General features: G+C 52.1%; 3 protein-coding genes across 3 annotated transcripts; 2 read left to right on the top strand and 1 right to left on the bottom strand.

Moving 5' to 3' along the window:
* Nucleotides 1-1,273: 1,273 nt before the first annotated feature.
* PpBr36_01265 (uncharacterized protein) lies at nucleotides 1,274-3,759 on the top strand (the record flags this gene model as incomplete). Its single annotated transcript, XM_029888453.1, has 2 exons — nucleotides 1,274-1,346; nucleotides 1,421-3,759. 2 exons carry the CDS (start codon nucleotides 1,274-1,276, stop codon nucleotides 3,757-3,759), a joined length of 2,412 nt encoding a protein of 803 aa, XP_029752665.1.
* A 789-nt stretch (nucleotides 3,760-4,548) lies between these two features.
* On the bottom strand, nucleotides 4,549-8,614 carry PpBr36_01266 (uncharacterized protein; the record flags this gene model as incomplete). The annotated part of the gene is made up of 3 exons (XM_029888454.1): nucleotides 4,549-7,742; nucleotides 7,841-8,252; nucleotides 8,525-8,614. Coding segments are annotated over 3 exons (3,696 nt in total), but the record flags the coding sequence as incomplete, so codon positions are not given.
* A 3,292-nt stretch (nucleotides 8,615-11,906) lies between these two features.
* On the top strand, nucleotides 11,907-13,144 carry PpBr36_01267 (uncharacterized protein; the record flags this gene model as incomplete). Its single annotated transcript, XM_029888455.1, has 3 exons — nucleotides 11,907-12,094; nucleotides 12,180-12,800; nucleotides 12,889-13,144. 3 exons carry the CDS (start codon nucleotides 11,907-11,909, stop codon nucleotides 13,142-13,144), a joined length of 1,065 nt encoding a protein of 354 aa, XP_029752667.1.
* Between the last annotated feature and the right edge of the window lie 1,669 nt (nucleotides 13,145-14,813).

Raw genomic sequence — 14,813 nt, forward strand, 5'->3', positions numbered from 1 at the left:
CCGGATGCTTGCGTGAACCTTCAGGAGATTTCGGTCCCGCGCCGCAGGGAAGACTAGACTAGCTTAGCTTCTTTTGAGCCCGTGGAAGTCAAGGATGTGTTTTTTTCGCACCTGCGAGTCTGTTTTTTTTTTTTTTTTTTTTTTTTTTCTCCTTCTTCTCTCCTTCCTTCTCTCTGCCTCCTACTCCCGGATGAGCAGCGCACTGTCGATCTTGGCAAAAAGAGGTAAGGAGCCAAAAGAGCCAAGTCTCTCTCCATGGTGCTCATAAAAGGACCAGCCAGGCGAGATGATCGACCCACTGTATTAACCCTGGCCCTTGCCTTCTTTTTCTTTCCCTCACTTCTCCCGTTTGAATTTTTTCTCCGTCTGGCTCTCTTATTTTCCTATAGCCTCTCCACTATGGTTTTGTCTCTGGGTGAAAAAGCACAGTCGATCATTCTCATGTTCCACATATTGTCAGAACTAGCAGACTAAGAAGCACAAATGCATGGCGCTGTACTCGCACATGGTGGCCAGCAACCGAGTCCAATCAAGCTTGCAATGTTGCATTGCAAGTTGCAGCTTGCGGTCGCCAAGATACGAGCTGACGAGATGGCTTGCACAGTGCTTGGCGGGTGGCTGCCCACCACCTCGTCTGGAAACGGGACCATCTAGACCTGGGAGGAACAGGCGATAATGAATTATTGCATGGAGAATTCGGAAATTTACCATGTTCCGGTCTCTCGCCAGATTCTGCTACCGTGTCTGTCTGTCGTTCGTCAATGGATTGGACTTGCCGGGCTGCGGCTGGAATATTACCCCTCCTCCATATCATGTCCCAGATCAGTCTATCACCAGGCCTGTTGATCTGTGTCTTTATCGTTTGACCTGCATCCTGCCTGCATGCCGCGCTCGCTGGTCTTCGGCCGCTCTCTCACGCTCGTTTGAATGTCCACGGCTTAGTGTCCTGTCGACTCTCTCTCTCCCCCTAGACGCACCCGAACCGAACTATGACCACCGCGCCCTGACGTTTCCCACCGGTAACCTCTTCCGGATTGGATTGACATCCACACCCTCCATTGCTTCTTCAGGGCGGTGAAAGCCATCAAAAAAGTGTGGTTTTGCTGTTTTGTTGTTGGTGTTGCCGTTGTCACTTTTTTTTTTTATATATATACACATTTTTTTCTATCTTTAGTGACAGGGCAAACACGTTGGCTTCCAGCCTCGTCTAGTACATGGAACTGATATTGCGGTCGCTATAATCCGTGTGAACTGAGGAAGCTGGCACCCCATCATGGTTGCGACCCGACTGACACTGCTGTCATTGGCAGCCGTATCAAGTTGCATGTTTGGAGTTTTCCGTGGAGGTAACTAGAACATTGCATCTCGCCCTAACTTCGCACCATCTCAAGGGACTGCACTAACTTTATACACATTATAGAGTCACGACCAGGCCGCATTGACAGGAGGTTAAACAGTTCAGGAGAAGAGAATTCCGCAGACACTGCTGCTTCTAGCAATGGCACGCCTTTCAGCGAGGATGTGGTTTCACCGTCCGCAACGGCAGCCCAAGCAGCAGTGCCGATTCCATCACTTGTAGCGTCAGGCAATACTGTTGTATCGATATCGTTGGAACCTGCGGCATCGACGACTTACCCGCCTTCCACATCGTCGACATCATTGGCCCTGGAGCACCTTGACCCGGCAGTGGTGATCACAGACGGTAAAGTTCATATCACTGATTTCGAAAGGGCAACGGAGACGACATTGCTTGCCCAACCCACTGTACCCGCTGCTCCAGCAGCTCCCTTCTCACCTGGTGAGGCTGCAGTCATCAGCACAGTCAGTATCGGATCGGACTGGACCTCGGGTCTGGATGTTGGGGTTGTAGAGCCGCCAGCTACATCCTCTGTCAAGGCTGCGGCAGGCAACGTAAAGAAGCCACCAGCACTACCGTCAAAGCCGTACCTAGCCAACAGCACCGTAACGACATCCAAGAACATGTCGCGAACTATCAGCTCTACCACAGACTATTGGACGCTCCCAACTGAGCTTCCGGTCGATTTCACGCTTCCAGGTCTGACGTTACCTCCATTGACTCTTCCAACTATTTCATTTGGAAGCTGGGTTACAATCATGCCGACTACGACCACCAAGCCCGTGACTGCTGCACCCACTGCTCCACCTGGAAGCGGCATCAGCTATTGTCAAGCTTCGGATTTGGAGAAGCCCACAACATCATACTCGATAGTTTACTCGACTACCATCACTTGGACTGGGGACCCAAACGAATACACGGCGCCTTTCCCACCGCTCATCACGCCCAAACCATCCTGTGTACAGATGACTCAAGCCCCCGCTCAGCCAATACGTTATACCTTGTCACGGTGCAATGGTACCGACACTGAGACCGAATATCGGACGTGCGAGTTTTCGACGACAACCGTCTACGATGTTGTCACCGGTCGCCCCGCGCCTTCTACCGCCACCGGGGGAAACAAGGCGAAGGGAACCACGACGGTCCTGGTCACCGACAAAAACCCTGCTGTTGTGTTTCCGACGTCGTCTATGCCCGACTACGGTGGCGCAGACAGGGGCGGCGGCACAAAGTACAGAGACAAGGTAACAGCAGGCGTTGAGGCTGCTCCGATAACCACAGGGCCAGGGGGGAGCAAAGTTGGTGGGGCTAGTGGCGGCAATGGTAGTAGTGGCAGTGGTAGTGGTAGTGGTAGTGGTAGTGGCAGTGGTAGTAGTGGTGGTAGTAGTGGTGGTAGTGGTGGCGGGGTTGGTAGTGTTCCTGCGGTGCCCATCACAGTATCTCTCCGTCCAGGTGCTGTGACCCTGAACGACCAGGTCTACACGGATAACCCAGTGCTCAAGACACAGATCGCGCAGGTCGGCGGGCAATGGTTTACCATCGAGCCGACACGCGTGGTCGGCGCCGGTACCACCCTCAAGAGGCCGACAGCAAGTCCCGCGCCAGCGCCCACAACACCCATAACGACCGTCGTCGGTGGTGCCCCGGTCGTAATCAGCTCTGGCATCGCGGTTGTCGATGGCACAAGTTTCTCGCTCGACGGGCCGTCCACGACCAAGGTTATTCAGGGCAAGACGATAGCGATCGGCGCTGGCAACGTTGACATCACCGGCCCTACCGGAAGCACCCGTCTCGTCAGCCCGCCACGCCACACCGAGGTCGTGGTTGCGGGCGGCGAGGTCGTCACTGCCATCGGCACCTCGGTGCTGGTGCTACGCGGCACGACCATAACCTACGGGCCATCGACGCCCATGACCAAGATGAACGTCCAGGGCGACGAAATCACGGTCGGACCATCGGGCGTCACCGTCCGCGACAAGGTATTGGGCGGCGCGTCGGCCCGGGAGTCGGAGACGCAGTACGAGGTCGTCGGCGGCGCCACCATCACCCAGGTTGGTCCCAGCGTCGTCATCATTGCCGGATCCACCTACACCGTCGGGCCCGGCGCCGCCCAGACGACGGTCGTAATGGGCGAGCAGACCGTCACGCTCGGACCCACCGGGGTCGCCGTCTCGACTATGACCTTTGCCTTTCCGCTCGGCGAGATTCCGACGGCCGTCACCATCACCCCCGGAGCTACCGCCGCGGGCGTGGCATCGGCCACCAGGACGGGTAGCCAGAGCAGCGGGGGCGGCGAAAGCAAAGGCGAGAAAGATGCAGCCGCGGGCCTGAGGCCGTCAGGGGTGCTTTTCAGCATTTCCTTATTCTGCATTGCGTCTAGCGTTTTGGTCTGGGTGCTGTAGGCAACGCAACGGGTTGAACATTTCGCTGCTTTTTTATTTTTTATTTTTTATTTTTCTTATTGTATAATATCTTTTACTTTTTTTTTTTGTTTATAAAGCGGTTGGTGTGCCGGGGCAACCACTTTTTGGACCCTCCTACAAAAGCGGTTTACGGTCTAATGGGCAGCAAGGAGGGAAAGGGGTAATGAGGCATAAGGCATGTTTGCAACAATGTCTGGGACGAACTGAATTGTGTTTACAATAATGAATATCATGAAAATACCGACTAAACATTTCTTTTGCGCAAAGTAAGAATAAAAAAAAAAGTGAATCCGGAATATGTTGACATTTAATTTAACAAGCGCCACCCTCACAAGGTGCCAACAAAACATGCCGAGTATCGAGTATCAAAATGTCTTGTATATGTACTTGTCCTTGGAAACGAATATTTATTCAGGACCCCCCGTGCTTGTATACATGCGTACGTACCTACTTACGGAAGAGCGTGTTGAGAACAAAATATAAATCATTAATCTATCGGGTATTCCGAAGCTTGCAGTTTAAAAGTGGCATCCCCCACAGTAAAGCGTATTCGCCGAGCGTAACAAATCTCCCCCTCCATCAGAGGATTCTTTTGTAAAGAGAGATCTGTTAGACGGGAGATGAAATGAAGATTAAAATGGAACCACCAAAGACAAGATCTAGAACAACATCAGAAGCAAAAAAAATATTGTGGCGTGATAAAACACCTCCAACTTGCCCAAACAGGACTGGCAAGGGCGAGCCCAGGCCGTATCAAACTCAGATCGGCTAAGCCGCGTTGCGCTTCCCCTTGCCCTTAGGTTCCAGCGCCGGGAACTCATCTTCCTTGCATTGTGGGCTTGCCAACCATGTTTCATGGTTCTGAGATCCAGTGGAAGTCACTGCTGCGTCCTGGAGGCTCAATCGAAGAGCCAACTGCAAATCTTCATCAAAATCACCGCTGCCACCATTGAGATGGTTGCTATAAGTAGAAACAGGCTGGACGAAAGCAGGTTTGCGTACTTGACTGGCGGACGGCGAGATTGAGGACGGTCTTCTTGACGTGATTCCTCTTTCTTTCTTCCCCGGCTTGTACTTGATCTGGAATTCGTACTCGCCCGAGCTGCTGCCACGAGGCGACATTCCCTCATCGTTAATGCCTGCCTCGAGCAGCGATAGCCGCATCGCCTGCTGTATCTGACGTTCGTAATCAGGGTCATGATCCTCTGTGTGGCTCTGCCGATGCGCCAGCATAGACTGCATTGATGAGGTTGCCTCAGGGGTCAATGTGCCAGTGGTATGGCCACCTTGACTGCTGTCAACCGAGATTGCTCCGCCCATTTCAGTATCCGCATCCTCTGCAGACGGTGAGGAAGACAGAGACATAGACCCAGTCTCGTCACTCGTGCCGAACCGTCGAAGGTCCTCATCCAACTGGAAGGATTCTTCGGATATCATTTGAGCATATCGGATTGCTTCTTCCTCGGTAAGGTCACCCAACCCGACCCCGAAGCGACTGCGAAGGCGCGCCTCCTCACGGGCGCGGTGAGCCTGCTCACGGCGGAGCTCTGCAGCCTCGTTTGCAATGTAGTCCATGACGGTGGCACCGGTGCGACGGCTGGCAACATGGCCATCAGCGTGGTGACGGGACCTGCGCTTCCGGCCCGAACTTTGCACGCCTTCCGAATTATAAGTCCAGTAACGCAAGAACGTCCCGAAAGCCAGTATTCCCCTTGGAACCGCTGGGTCTGGATCTAGGTAGATGGCTCCCACCGCAGTATGATTCGCATCTCGAAGCATAGGGTTGGCATTCAAGATGGCCCGAGGCAACCGACCCGAAGCTCTCGAATTGAGCGTGCGGATGGGCTCCATGCTCGAGGCCAGGATATCCCAGGCCTGCGCCAGTCCGTCGCTACCTCCATGAATGAGGTATAGCGACGAGAGCGCAACGCTAGAGACCTCGGGGGACTCTGTCTGGATGTACCTGACCAATGGCACAACGTCTGTTGTCGTTTCGCGGACATTCCACACCATCACCGCACCTGAGCTAGTCCCAGCGGCCATCATCCTGGCGCGTCTTCCAGGTAGATCGCCAGCATTGCTTTTGTATTGAGACCCACGATCACCAGAAGCAGATGTGACAGCGCCACCAGAGCCGCCAGAGCCGCCAGCCTTCCAGGAATCCTCAAACATTGTGGTCTGGGCGTGAATCGAGTTGTCAAGAGCAACCGAAGTGATTTCGATGCCATCATGACCCTTGGTGTCCAAGAACAGAGGCGTAACAAACCAATAGTCCATGCCGGCAGTCAAAGAAGCGCCAGCCTCGATGCTGCTCAATGACAATACACCATTGCCAGAAAAAGTTTCGGGCGCTTCCAGATCCATGGGGTTACCAAAGAGGGAGGAGTGCGGTTTGGGTGGGATTGCTTGGGTGTCGGATGAGAGAACTTTAGGGGTGGACGCTGATTCCAGCGAGACCGGTGCCATTTGACGGGTGAACTTCATGAGCTTCGCAGGCTGGTCGGGCTCTAAACCGCGCGTAACGACAACCACGGACTCTCCGGCGTAGCCACCGTCATCACCACCAAAATCGACCTCAATCTTGCGACGCATGTCCCATCCCTCACACGACTTCTTGATGTCGGACGGCGTCTTGCGGAAAAATGTCTCAATCTCCCGACATTCTGCAATAAGCTGGGCTTTTGTAAGGGACGTTTGCATCGACGACTTATGGGGTGAATATGCACCCATCACCTCGTCCATGTTTAGTTCATCTGATCTTGCGGTCCGTCTGGTAGCTTCGACTAGTTCCCAAGCAGCTGTTCGCCCCGCCTGCCAAGCGCCAACAATACCCTCTTCTACCATCGGTCTAGCAATAGGCGGCGTCGGAGTATCCACAAGGTAATAAACCTCGCCCAGGGCATTCAGCGCGACAGCCCAAACACGTCTCAGCGCCTTACGTTTTGGACTATAATTCTCGTCGACCTTCAGGGCAATGATGGGCACGCCCGGACTGAGGACCCATCGACAGGTCATATCACCCTTGCTGTAACGAGGACCGGATGAATCATAGCCAAGAGAGTAGGACGTCACAACGCCGAGTGTAGATCCAGTCATGATTCCAATCATGGAGCTTGTCGTGTAGGGTACAGCAGCGGACTTGGCTACCCACACAGAGCATATGCCCTCCAACATATCTGGAATCTTGGGCACGTCGTCCGGAATAGACAAGGCTGAAACATCAGGCCGAGTAGCTAGGTATCGCCCGTTAGGTTCCCCAATGGGGCGGAAATAAGGCCGTCCACCGGGAAACCCCTCTCCACCAACGATCCCGTAAGGCACGCTAACGTCTATGACATTGAGAGTGGCGGCGGGCCCGGTATCGACGCCATAGGGCTCGAGGTTCGGGAAGACTTCATCGAGTTGTGAGAAGGAAAAGTGGTCGTCCAGGCCCCACCTCTCGATTTTGCCAGTAGTAGGGTCGCCCAGGGTTCCAACACAGAGATCTGCAGATCCTTGGATGACTTTCGGGGGCTTCTTGGCGCTTGAGGAGAAGACAGCATGTATGTTCGAGACCATCCAGGGAAGCTTCGAGTTGTACGTCAGGACAGGGCTGGCGCGTTTCTGGGGGCCTGTTCGAATCGCGGAACCAATGCCTCCAGCAACTGCGCCTGGTTTCCCTCTCGCTGCACTGCGCAGAAGACGTGTGCGAAGAAGATACTCGCTTCTCCATGAGGCAAATGCTGTCAAGCGAGTGAACTGACGATATTCGGAACGAATTCTGTCAGAGTCATCCAGCTCTTCGACGTGCCCAGCGATGGTCGCCGACGGCGACCGGGAAACTTTTTGGCCAGGGAAATGTCGCATAAAAGCCATATGCCAAGCATGAGGCGTGGTCACCAGGCTGTAAAAACGCTTTGAGACCAGCGCAACGGCCGCATGTGAGTCAGGATGTAGGTGCGACAAGATATGGGTCAAGGTCTCTGCGGGCAAATGCAGAGACGTCAGCAAAACAAGCAAGGTTTAATCAGGCACAGGTTGCAAAGAACCTAAGAAATCATAGTGGCTCAGAGGGCCGCACCATTTGGAAGGTCCAACAATTGTATTCCTGTCGATGGGGAACTTGTCCGGTTCGCGAACTTAAACCCAGATGAATGTTTCGATTGTGAAGGGGTTAGAGCATTCTCGTAGTCGAATACCCGTTGACCAGCTATAGGAGGCTCCGAGCGCCGTCCAGAATCATCATCTTTGTGATCGCTCAGTCGGCGCAACTGCTTATCGAGCTGCTCGGTGTCGAGGAATCCGGCATCGCGCAGGCGTGGGCTGCCGCCCCAGGCGCCACCGGGTGAGGCCGACGAAGCTCGAAGGCTACGGATGCCATCTGGGCCACAAGGGAAGCCATCTTTGAAAGGGTTTTCCGAAGCACTGGGGGTGGGAGAAGTGATATCGTGTGCTGGATTCGTGAGAGGCTCTTGCTGCATAAAGTAATGGCTCTAAAGTGGGATGTGTCGAGTGGGTTTTTGACTGTGCGGCTGAATACGGCACAGTCCTTTGTGATTATGCTTGGGCAATAAGTTATATCGAAAGAATATGTGCGCAGCGTTTTGAGTGCTTTGTAGCTCTAGTTCTTAGACTGACTCTTTGAGCCTCCTTGAGTAAGAGACGTTGTAGTTGTGGTTGTGGTTGAGAGGAACGTGGCACACACACGAGCTGGGACGTGTTGTGAGCAAATTTTAGGATGAATTGCAGTAATTTCGTGTCGCACATACAAATGGCCATGGGGGAAGGCGAAGTACCTGGGTAGTGTAATCCCCGAGAAATAGCCGGCGTCTGCACAATTGTAGTGCTCGAAAGGCTGGATGAAGATCAGTTTGATTGGTTGCTGCTTGCCAAACATATAAGTATATCTGATCGCATATTAATTTGGTACTTACCTGGCCATCTCACTACTGTGTTGTTATGTTTTAAAAGTACCTAAGGTGTTGCCTACATGTTCTTCTCATGTTGTGCCAGCAGTTCGATAGGCGTATTATTCGGATATTGAGAAATCCCCCTAAAATTGGACTGTTCGTCACACTGCCCCACCTTGGCTTGCCACCTAGAAGCCTTGGTGGGATCGATACTTATAAATACCTATGTATGCATTACCTTCTTCAAGCTCGACGAACGATGCGGGTGTATCCGCTTAGATATTTGAAAAGTTCCCACTGCAGATGGAATTACAGATGCTTTCGAGACAGCTTAAGTATCTGAAACCAATCGCTGGCCTTGTCATCGTGGACCAGACCTACATCGTACACCAGAAGTTGCAAGAAACACCAAACACCAAACACCAATCCATCCGGGGTGTATCGGCAAGTGGAGGTCAACAAAAACAGAGACAGCAGACCACATTCGCAACAAACCATCAGCTTCAAAACCACATTTGACCGGTACATGGTTGATCTTGCACCTAAGTACAGCTTTCTACTATGAGTAGATGAGGGAGAATTGATGTTTCCACTATTATTGTTTCCACAAACATTACTAAGTTTGGTCATCTAGGCGTGAAAGCCAGTAGACAACCACCCATGTTTTGCAGAGCCTTGTTTTTTGTCCTCCACCCTCGGGTCATCACTATTCGTATGATACTAACGATGGGATGGGATGGGTTCAAACGGGCCGGGTTGCGGATCTGAGGTGACTCGGGAATCGATAAAACAGGTGAGCATCTGCGGGGTGTTTCCTCCGCACCAAATAAAACTTGCCTACCCCCACCTTGCTCTGCTAAGTTGGGTGTACTCGTAACTCGTCCCATGAACTGGATATTCGTAAAAGCCTTAACAACCGTTGCAATAATTATTTAACGCGGAGTCTGCTCTGCATCAGATGGCAATGTGGGCTTGGATTCTTTATCGAGTTTACGTGTGTTTTAGGACGCACAGTAATTACCTACTAGAGTAGTACCTTGGCCGAATTAAGCCAACGTATCTGGATGCGTCAGGGAGCAGACGTGGACAATTCCGACTGCACCAGCCAAAGCACAATCAAAACGCTTGTCAAAGAAAGGTACAGGTCTCAGGTAGGTATGCACATGTGCACCCGATCTACAGAGCAAACTTTAAGCTTCCCGTCCAGCCTACACTATGCGACGGTCCTGAAGGATGAAGGGCTGGCATCTGCAACTGTGATGTGAGTTAAACCATTTCTGTACCAAGTACCGAACCGTGTTGTCGGGTAAAACTCGGTGGTATAACCGTGCACTGTTTCTCGGTGTGGAAAGGCGCCTGGGACCAGTCTAGTCCCATACACAATACCACACGAACGTTTGCACAAATGCAGAAAAACATCCCCAGGCTCCATTGACGTAACGCCCAAACTTGACAACAACTATGGCCAAAGGGGAAGTTTTACTCGACTCAGCAATGACCAGGGGGACAAAAGATCCTTCCCACCTGTTGTAATTGTCAGCAAGTCCCGCAATAAATGGGGTGCCTATCTACTCTTGATTCTTCTTCAGGGTCTGGTTTTGGTGCATCCAAATGACTGGGTCCCATTCGGCTTTTTTGGGAGCTGGGAAGAAGATATGCCCCTCTTTTGCCCGCCAAGCCGCTCAGATTGGACATGTATGGTCGGGATCAATCAAGGGCCATGATTGATTGCAGGACGCGATCCAGATTCTACTGTACAGAAGCACTGGGAACTGGCTGGTGCCAATGGATTGGGCGCACCGAGTGTAACCTTGTCCCTCCTCACGCAACCATCCATCATCAGGACTGGCCGCATCTATTGCCTCATTCTGCAGGTGTTTTCGGAAAAGAGGTGGCAGGTGCTCATTCGTACGGTCCTTGAATTTGGGAGGTGTGTTTTTTTTTTTTTTTTTTCCTCTTCTTATCGTCTGTGAAGTTTTGTTTTGCTTTTTGTGTGACTCTTCCCATCTTCTCCTTTATTTGGGCGGCTGAGTTCCTTTTTTGCTTACCCACACCATGTAACTAAAGACCAGAAGCAAGCGCCACCAATACTGTACTAGACTAATATTAATTAAGTGTGCCGACACTTTGGGACCGGACCATGCCAATCCCTGACCCAAGGAACCCAAGGTTAGGGGTACGGGAAGAAAATCCATCCACCCCAGTGGGTTGGAGCCCAGCAAGATGGGACGATTGTTGCACGCACAGTGAGCTATGACCGTCAAGACTGTGAAAACCATTCCAACTTCAGTAAAGCTCTGCACAAGGAAGCCACCCCTCGCTTTATATTGACCGACCCCTTCAGCAATCGCCTTGCGTCCAGCCCGCATAGCAGACCGAGCTAGTGTGCCGCCATTTCCAGACTTTTTTCGCGCCTAGTACTCGCTGGACATTTTGTACACAGTAGAAGCTGAGGGACTGTCTGCCCATCCGATAAACGTTCCACCCATCCGTCACCCTTTTTCGTGTTCTTTCCTGACGGACACTTGCGACTTGACCTCTCTTGTCTTTGTTTGGGGCCGAAAAAAATATTAACTATTGTCTGTTTATGGTACCATACAGGCCCTCCTTACCTTGATTGGTACCAAACTCAATCCAACGCAGAACCTTGCTTCATCTACAAAATCGAAGGGTCGGCCCCACACTGTCCTGCCGTGTCGTTGACCTTTGTATACCCGAGTCGCCCGGAAGAAGGTTTCCAAACTTGCCCCCGTTCCCCTCATTCCTTGGGAATCTTCTTCTCTTGAGAGGAAATTTGTCCTTGTCGGTTTAAGACTTCCAACGATCAACACTCAATCGCCGTCAACAAGCCTCAAATTAACCGCTTCTCAGAGTCCGTGCCTAACACGCTAAAACTTCTGACATTTCTTCCCGCCATTGTCATCTGTCTGTGCTCGGCGCTTCTTACCTGGATTCGCATTTGACCCAACATAGCCGACATCACCCACAGGTCAAAGCCGCGCCAGCAAACTGCGATCCATTGACGATCTGCTTAAAAAGATAGCACCATCGTCTCCACAACCGACTCCCCGCTTCAAACGATCACACCCAGGAAATTCGGAATATCGTTCGTTTGCACCGGCCTGAAATTAGGTCATCAACTGAGCAACGGAGTCTGCCCCTCAAGCTACGACAGTCACTGCTAGTATCTATAACAGATTCAAACTGGCCCCAGAACAACAGGCTACCACCGCGGTCATGAGCGCACAAGGGCAGTTGGGCTCACCCGAGGCCCGGGAGAAGAGGAAGAGCGGGCTTGGCAAGATGCTATCCAGGATGAAAACCGTCCTGCGGAAGGATAGGCACGAAAGGCCGGTAGCTACTGGCGCTCCCGGTCCGTCGACAGCCCAGCCATCATCCGCTGTGCCTATTCAACCTACCACTAGGTACGACTGAACGCCTCTCATGTCGTTGGAGGGTATGGTTGTTCGCCAAAGGAGTGACATATACTGACGAGAGGTCTGGGATTAGTGCGCCCCCTCAAACGGCGCCCGAAACTCCAGCTACATCAAAACAGATAAAGCCAAAGCCTAAGGAGTTGCCGGGCTCTGTCAAGATCCCCCGCTTGCAGATCCACGAGGAGCGCGCGCGGAAGTTGGGAGAGCGTTTTGGGGTATCGATTCAACCAACTGCCCGGGACTTGGCTGAGGGATATGCGTTGCGCATCGACAAGCCCATACGCATGCGAGTCCGCCGGCAATGTCACATGTGTCAATGTCAATCCGGCTTCGGGACCACCAAGGAGTGTCCCACTTGCAAGCATAAGTGGTGTACAGAATGCACTCGCTACCCCCCGTTCCGCACTGAGGATGAGCTGGCCGCCAGCAGGGTGAGGCGCGCAGCAATAATCAAGGAGCAGCGCGAAAAGGCGCCCATCGTCCCCGATTACGCTCTACTGGACTGTAATCCCAAGAGCGGGCCTACCGTTGTGCTGAAGAAGCCGAGTAAAACGGGAGGTCAGGAGCTTGTGCACAAGAAACCCCGGCAACGGGTGCGAAGACACTGCCATGAGTGCGGGACGCTCTTCACCGGAGGATCTAGGGAGTGCTCTCACTGTAACCACGTTCGGTGCACCGATTGTCCCCGTGACCCGTAAGTTCTACGTCGCCTTTCCTTTCCCTTGCGACCGGCGTTTATGAGGCGCTGCTTCAGAGTACTTGCTAACACCTAAACCGTTTAGACCTAAAAAGGACAAATACCCATATGGGTACCCCGGAGACGTCTTCGGGCCCAACTCGACTCCTTACTACGAATGTCATTGCTGCCAGACACGATTCCCGCCGTCGCCCCAGACGGGCGTCGAATGCAGCAAATGCTCGCACAAAAAATGCGACGATTGTCCACGACTCAAGCCGCAGAAGGTCGAACCCGAACCAGACCCCGCTATTGTCCGGAGCATCACAGCCAAGCTGGAGTCGGTTCGTTTCGACAAATGATTTCAAAAGCGACAAGACGATGTTTTCTTTACGGTTTTTGTACATATATATACCCAGCCTTGTACACGCATTTTGCGACAGAAAAGAAGCGATCTCTCTGTTAACTTTATTTGTTACCCATTTGTTATTTAGTATCTGTCACTCTAACCTCATCATTTACGGCATTTCTTGGCAGTCTTTGTACACATGTTACGGTCGCGATGCATTTGCGTGTCCTCGTTTTTTTTTTTTTTTTTTTCTCTCTCTCTCTCTCTCTCAATGCTTGCATGGCTGGGTCAAGTGTTCTCTCCAATTACGGCACTCGCTCCAACATACCTATCACGAACGGACTTTTAAAGTTTTTCAACAGTCTATTGGTACAAACTCTATGCCATCATCATCTTCTCGGCTTGGTGTCAGCTGTATTGTCGGCTCAATCGATGTAGCATGGTCCGGACCCAGCACTTTGGGTCGACCCAAGATATGCGCAGTTTTGTATCGATAATTCTGATCCAGACTCAAAACACCACGAGGACTCTCGGACGTCGGGTATCCGACGCAAGCCCAACTGGCAGGGGCTCGCGCGCAGCCTCGAGCACGCTATGCAAAACAAAACGCCATGCCATAGCTGAATGTGCGCTAGCTCCGTCCGGGGCTTGACAGGGCACTAGTTTCACTGGTCTGTGATCTGTGCGGATTTCCCAACCTGGCGTTCAATGGATCGTCGCTATCTATATCTCTAGCAAAGGGAGGAGAGCTCGAAAGGGAAGCGGAAGGAGAGCAAAGAGACAAGGAAAAAGAAGAAAAGAAAGATTCCAAAAAGACAATGTCCACTCCCTAAGTCCTGGTTTCAGTTGGAGAGATGCTCGCAGGGGGCTTTTTTCTTCTACGCCGCATACGCGCATATTCCCGAACCCAGCACCGCGGAGCTGGATGACTGAGCCACGAACGGCAGTTGGAAAGGAGGAGGGTGGGTAGAAAAGGGGGCAAACAGCAAGTGGTGTGTAGGACATGCAGTATGACAACTAATTCAGGTCTTGATGGTGGGAAAGTCAGGCCACTGGGCGGGTTGCTGATCGCCTCGTACCACAGCCTCCGTTGGGGGAGCGGGGGTTGTTTTTGTTGTACGTAACCTATCTACGACATTTCATGGTAACCTATTGCACGCAGTAATCATTGCACACCGTAATCAAGCCTACTTTTGCTCCCTCCCTCTCCCTTGACTTACCCCGCCCCTGTCACACCAGACCGTCCAGGCCATGTGGTGGCTTCCAACCAACCAGAAGCGCCGTAGTTCAATTCACAATACAGCACTCTGTGCTCGTTTAGACTGTCCGGCTATTATGTATTATGACTAGAGCTGCAGTGGTTAGCGTGACGACAGGCTCGATTGTTATCCGGTGTTTTTGTTCGACACTCTCACGCTGTATGTTTTGCTTTTCTTTCTTACTTTCTTAACCACACGCCCCCACCTCGTTAGTCTTTTTCTTCTTCTTTATTCTACCGCAAGCTAGAAGACACAAAAAGACCGCAAGCCGTTGGACGGACCCGAGCTATTCCGATTCTAGCTCGTGGGACTGCCCGATACTATGTTCCCGGTTGGTGGGTTAAATTGTCGACCGCCTTTGACGACGTCAGCTCGTGTGTGGTCAAGAAGCAACAATAAGAACCAGATGACCGTTGGGGGGGG

This window comes from Pyricularia pennisetigena, chromosome 2 (genome assembly GCF_004337985.1).
Source record: "Pyricularia pennisetigena strain Br36 chromosome 2, whole genome shotgun sequence".
Classification (NCBI taxonomy): Eukaryota; Fungi; Ascomycota; class Sordariomycetes; order Magnaporthales; family Pyriculariaceae; genus Pyricularia; species Pyricularia pennisetigena.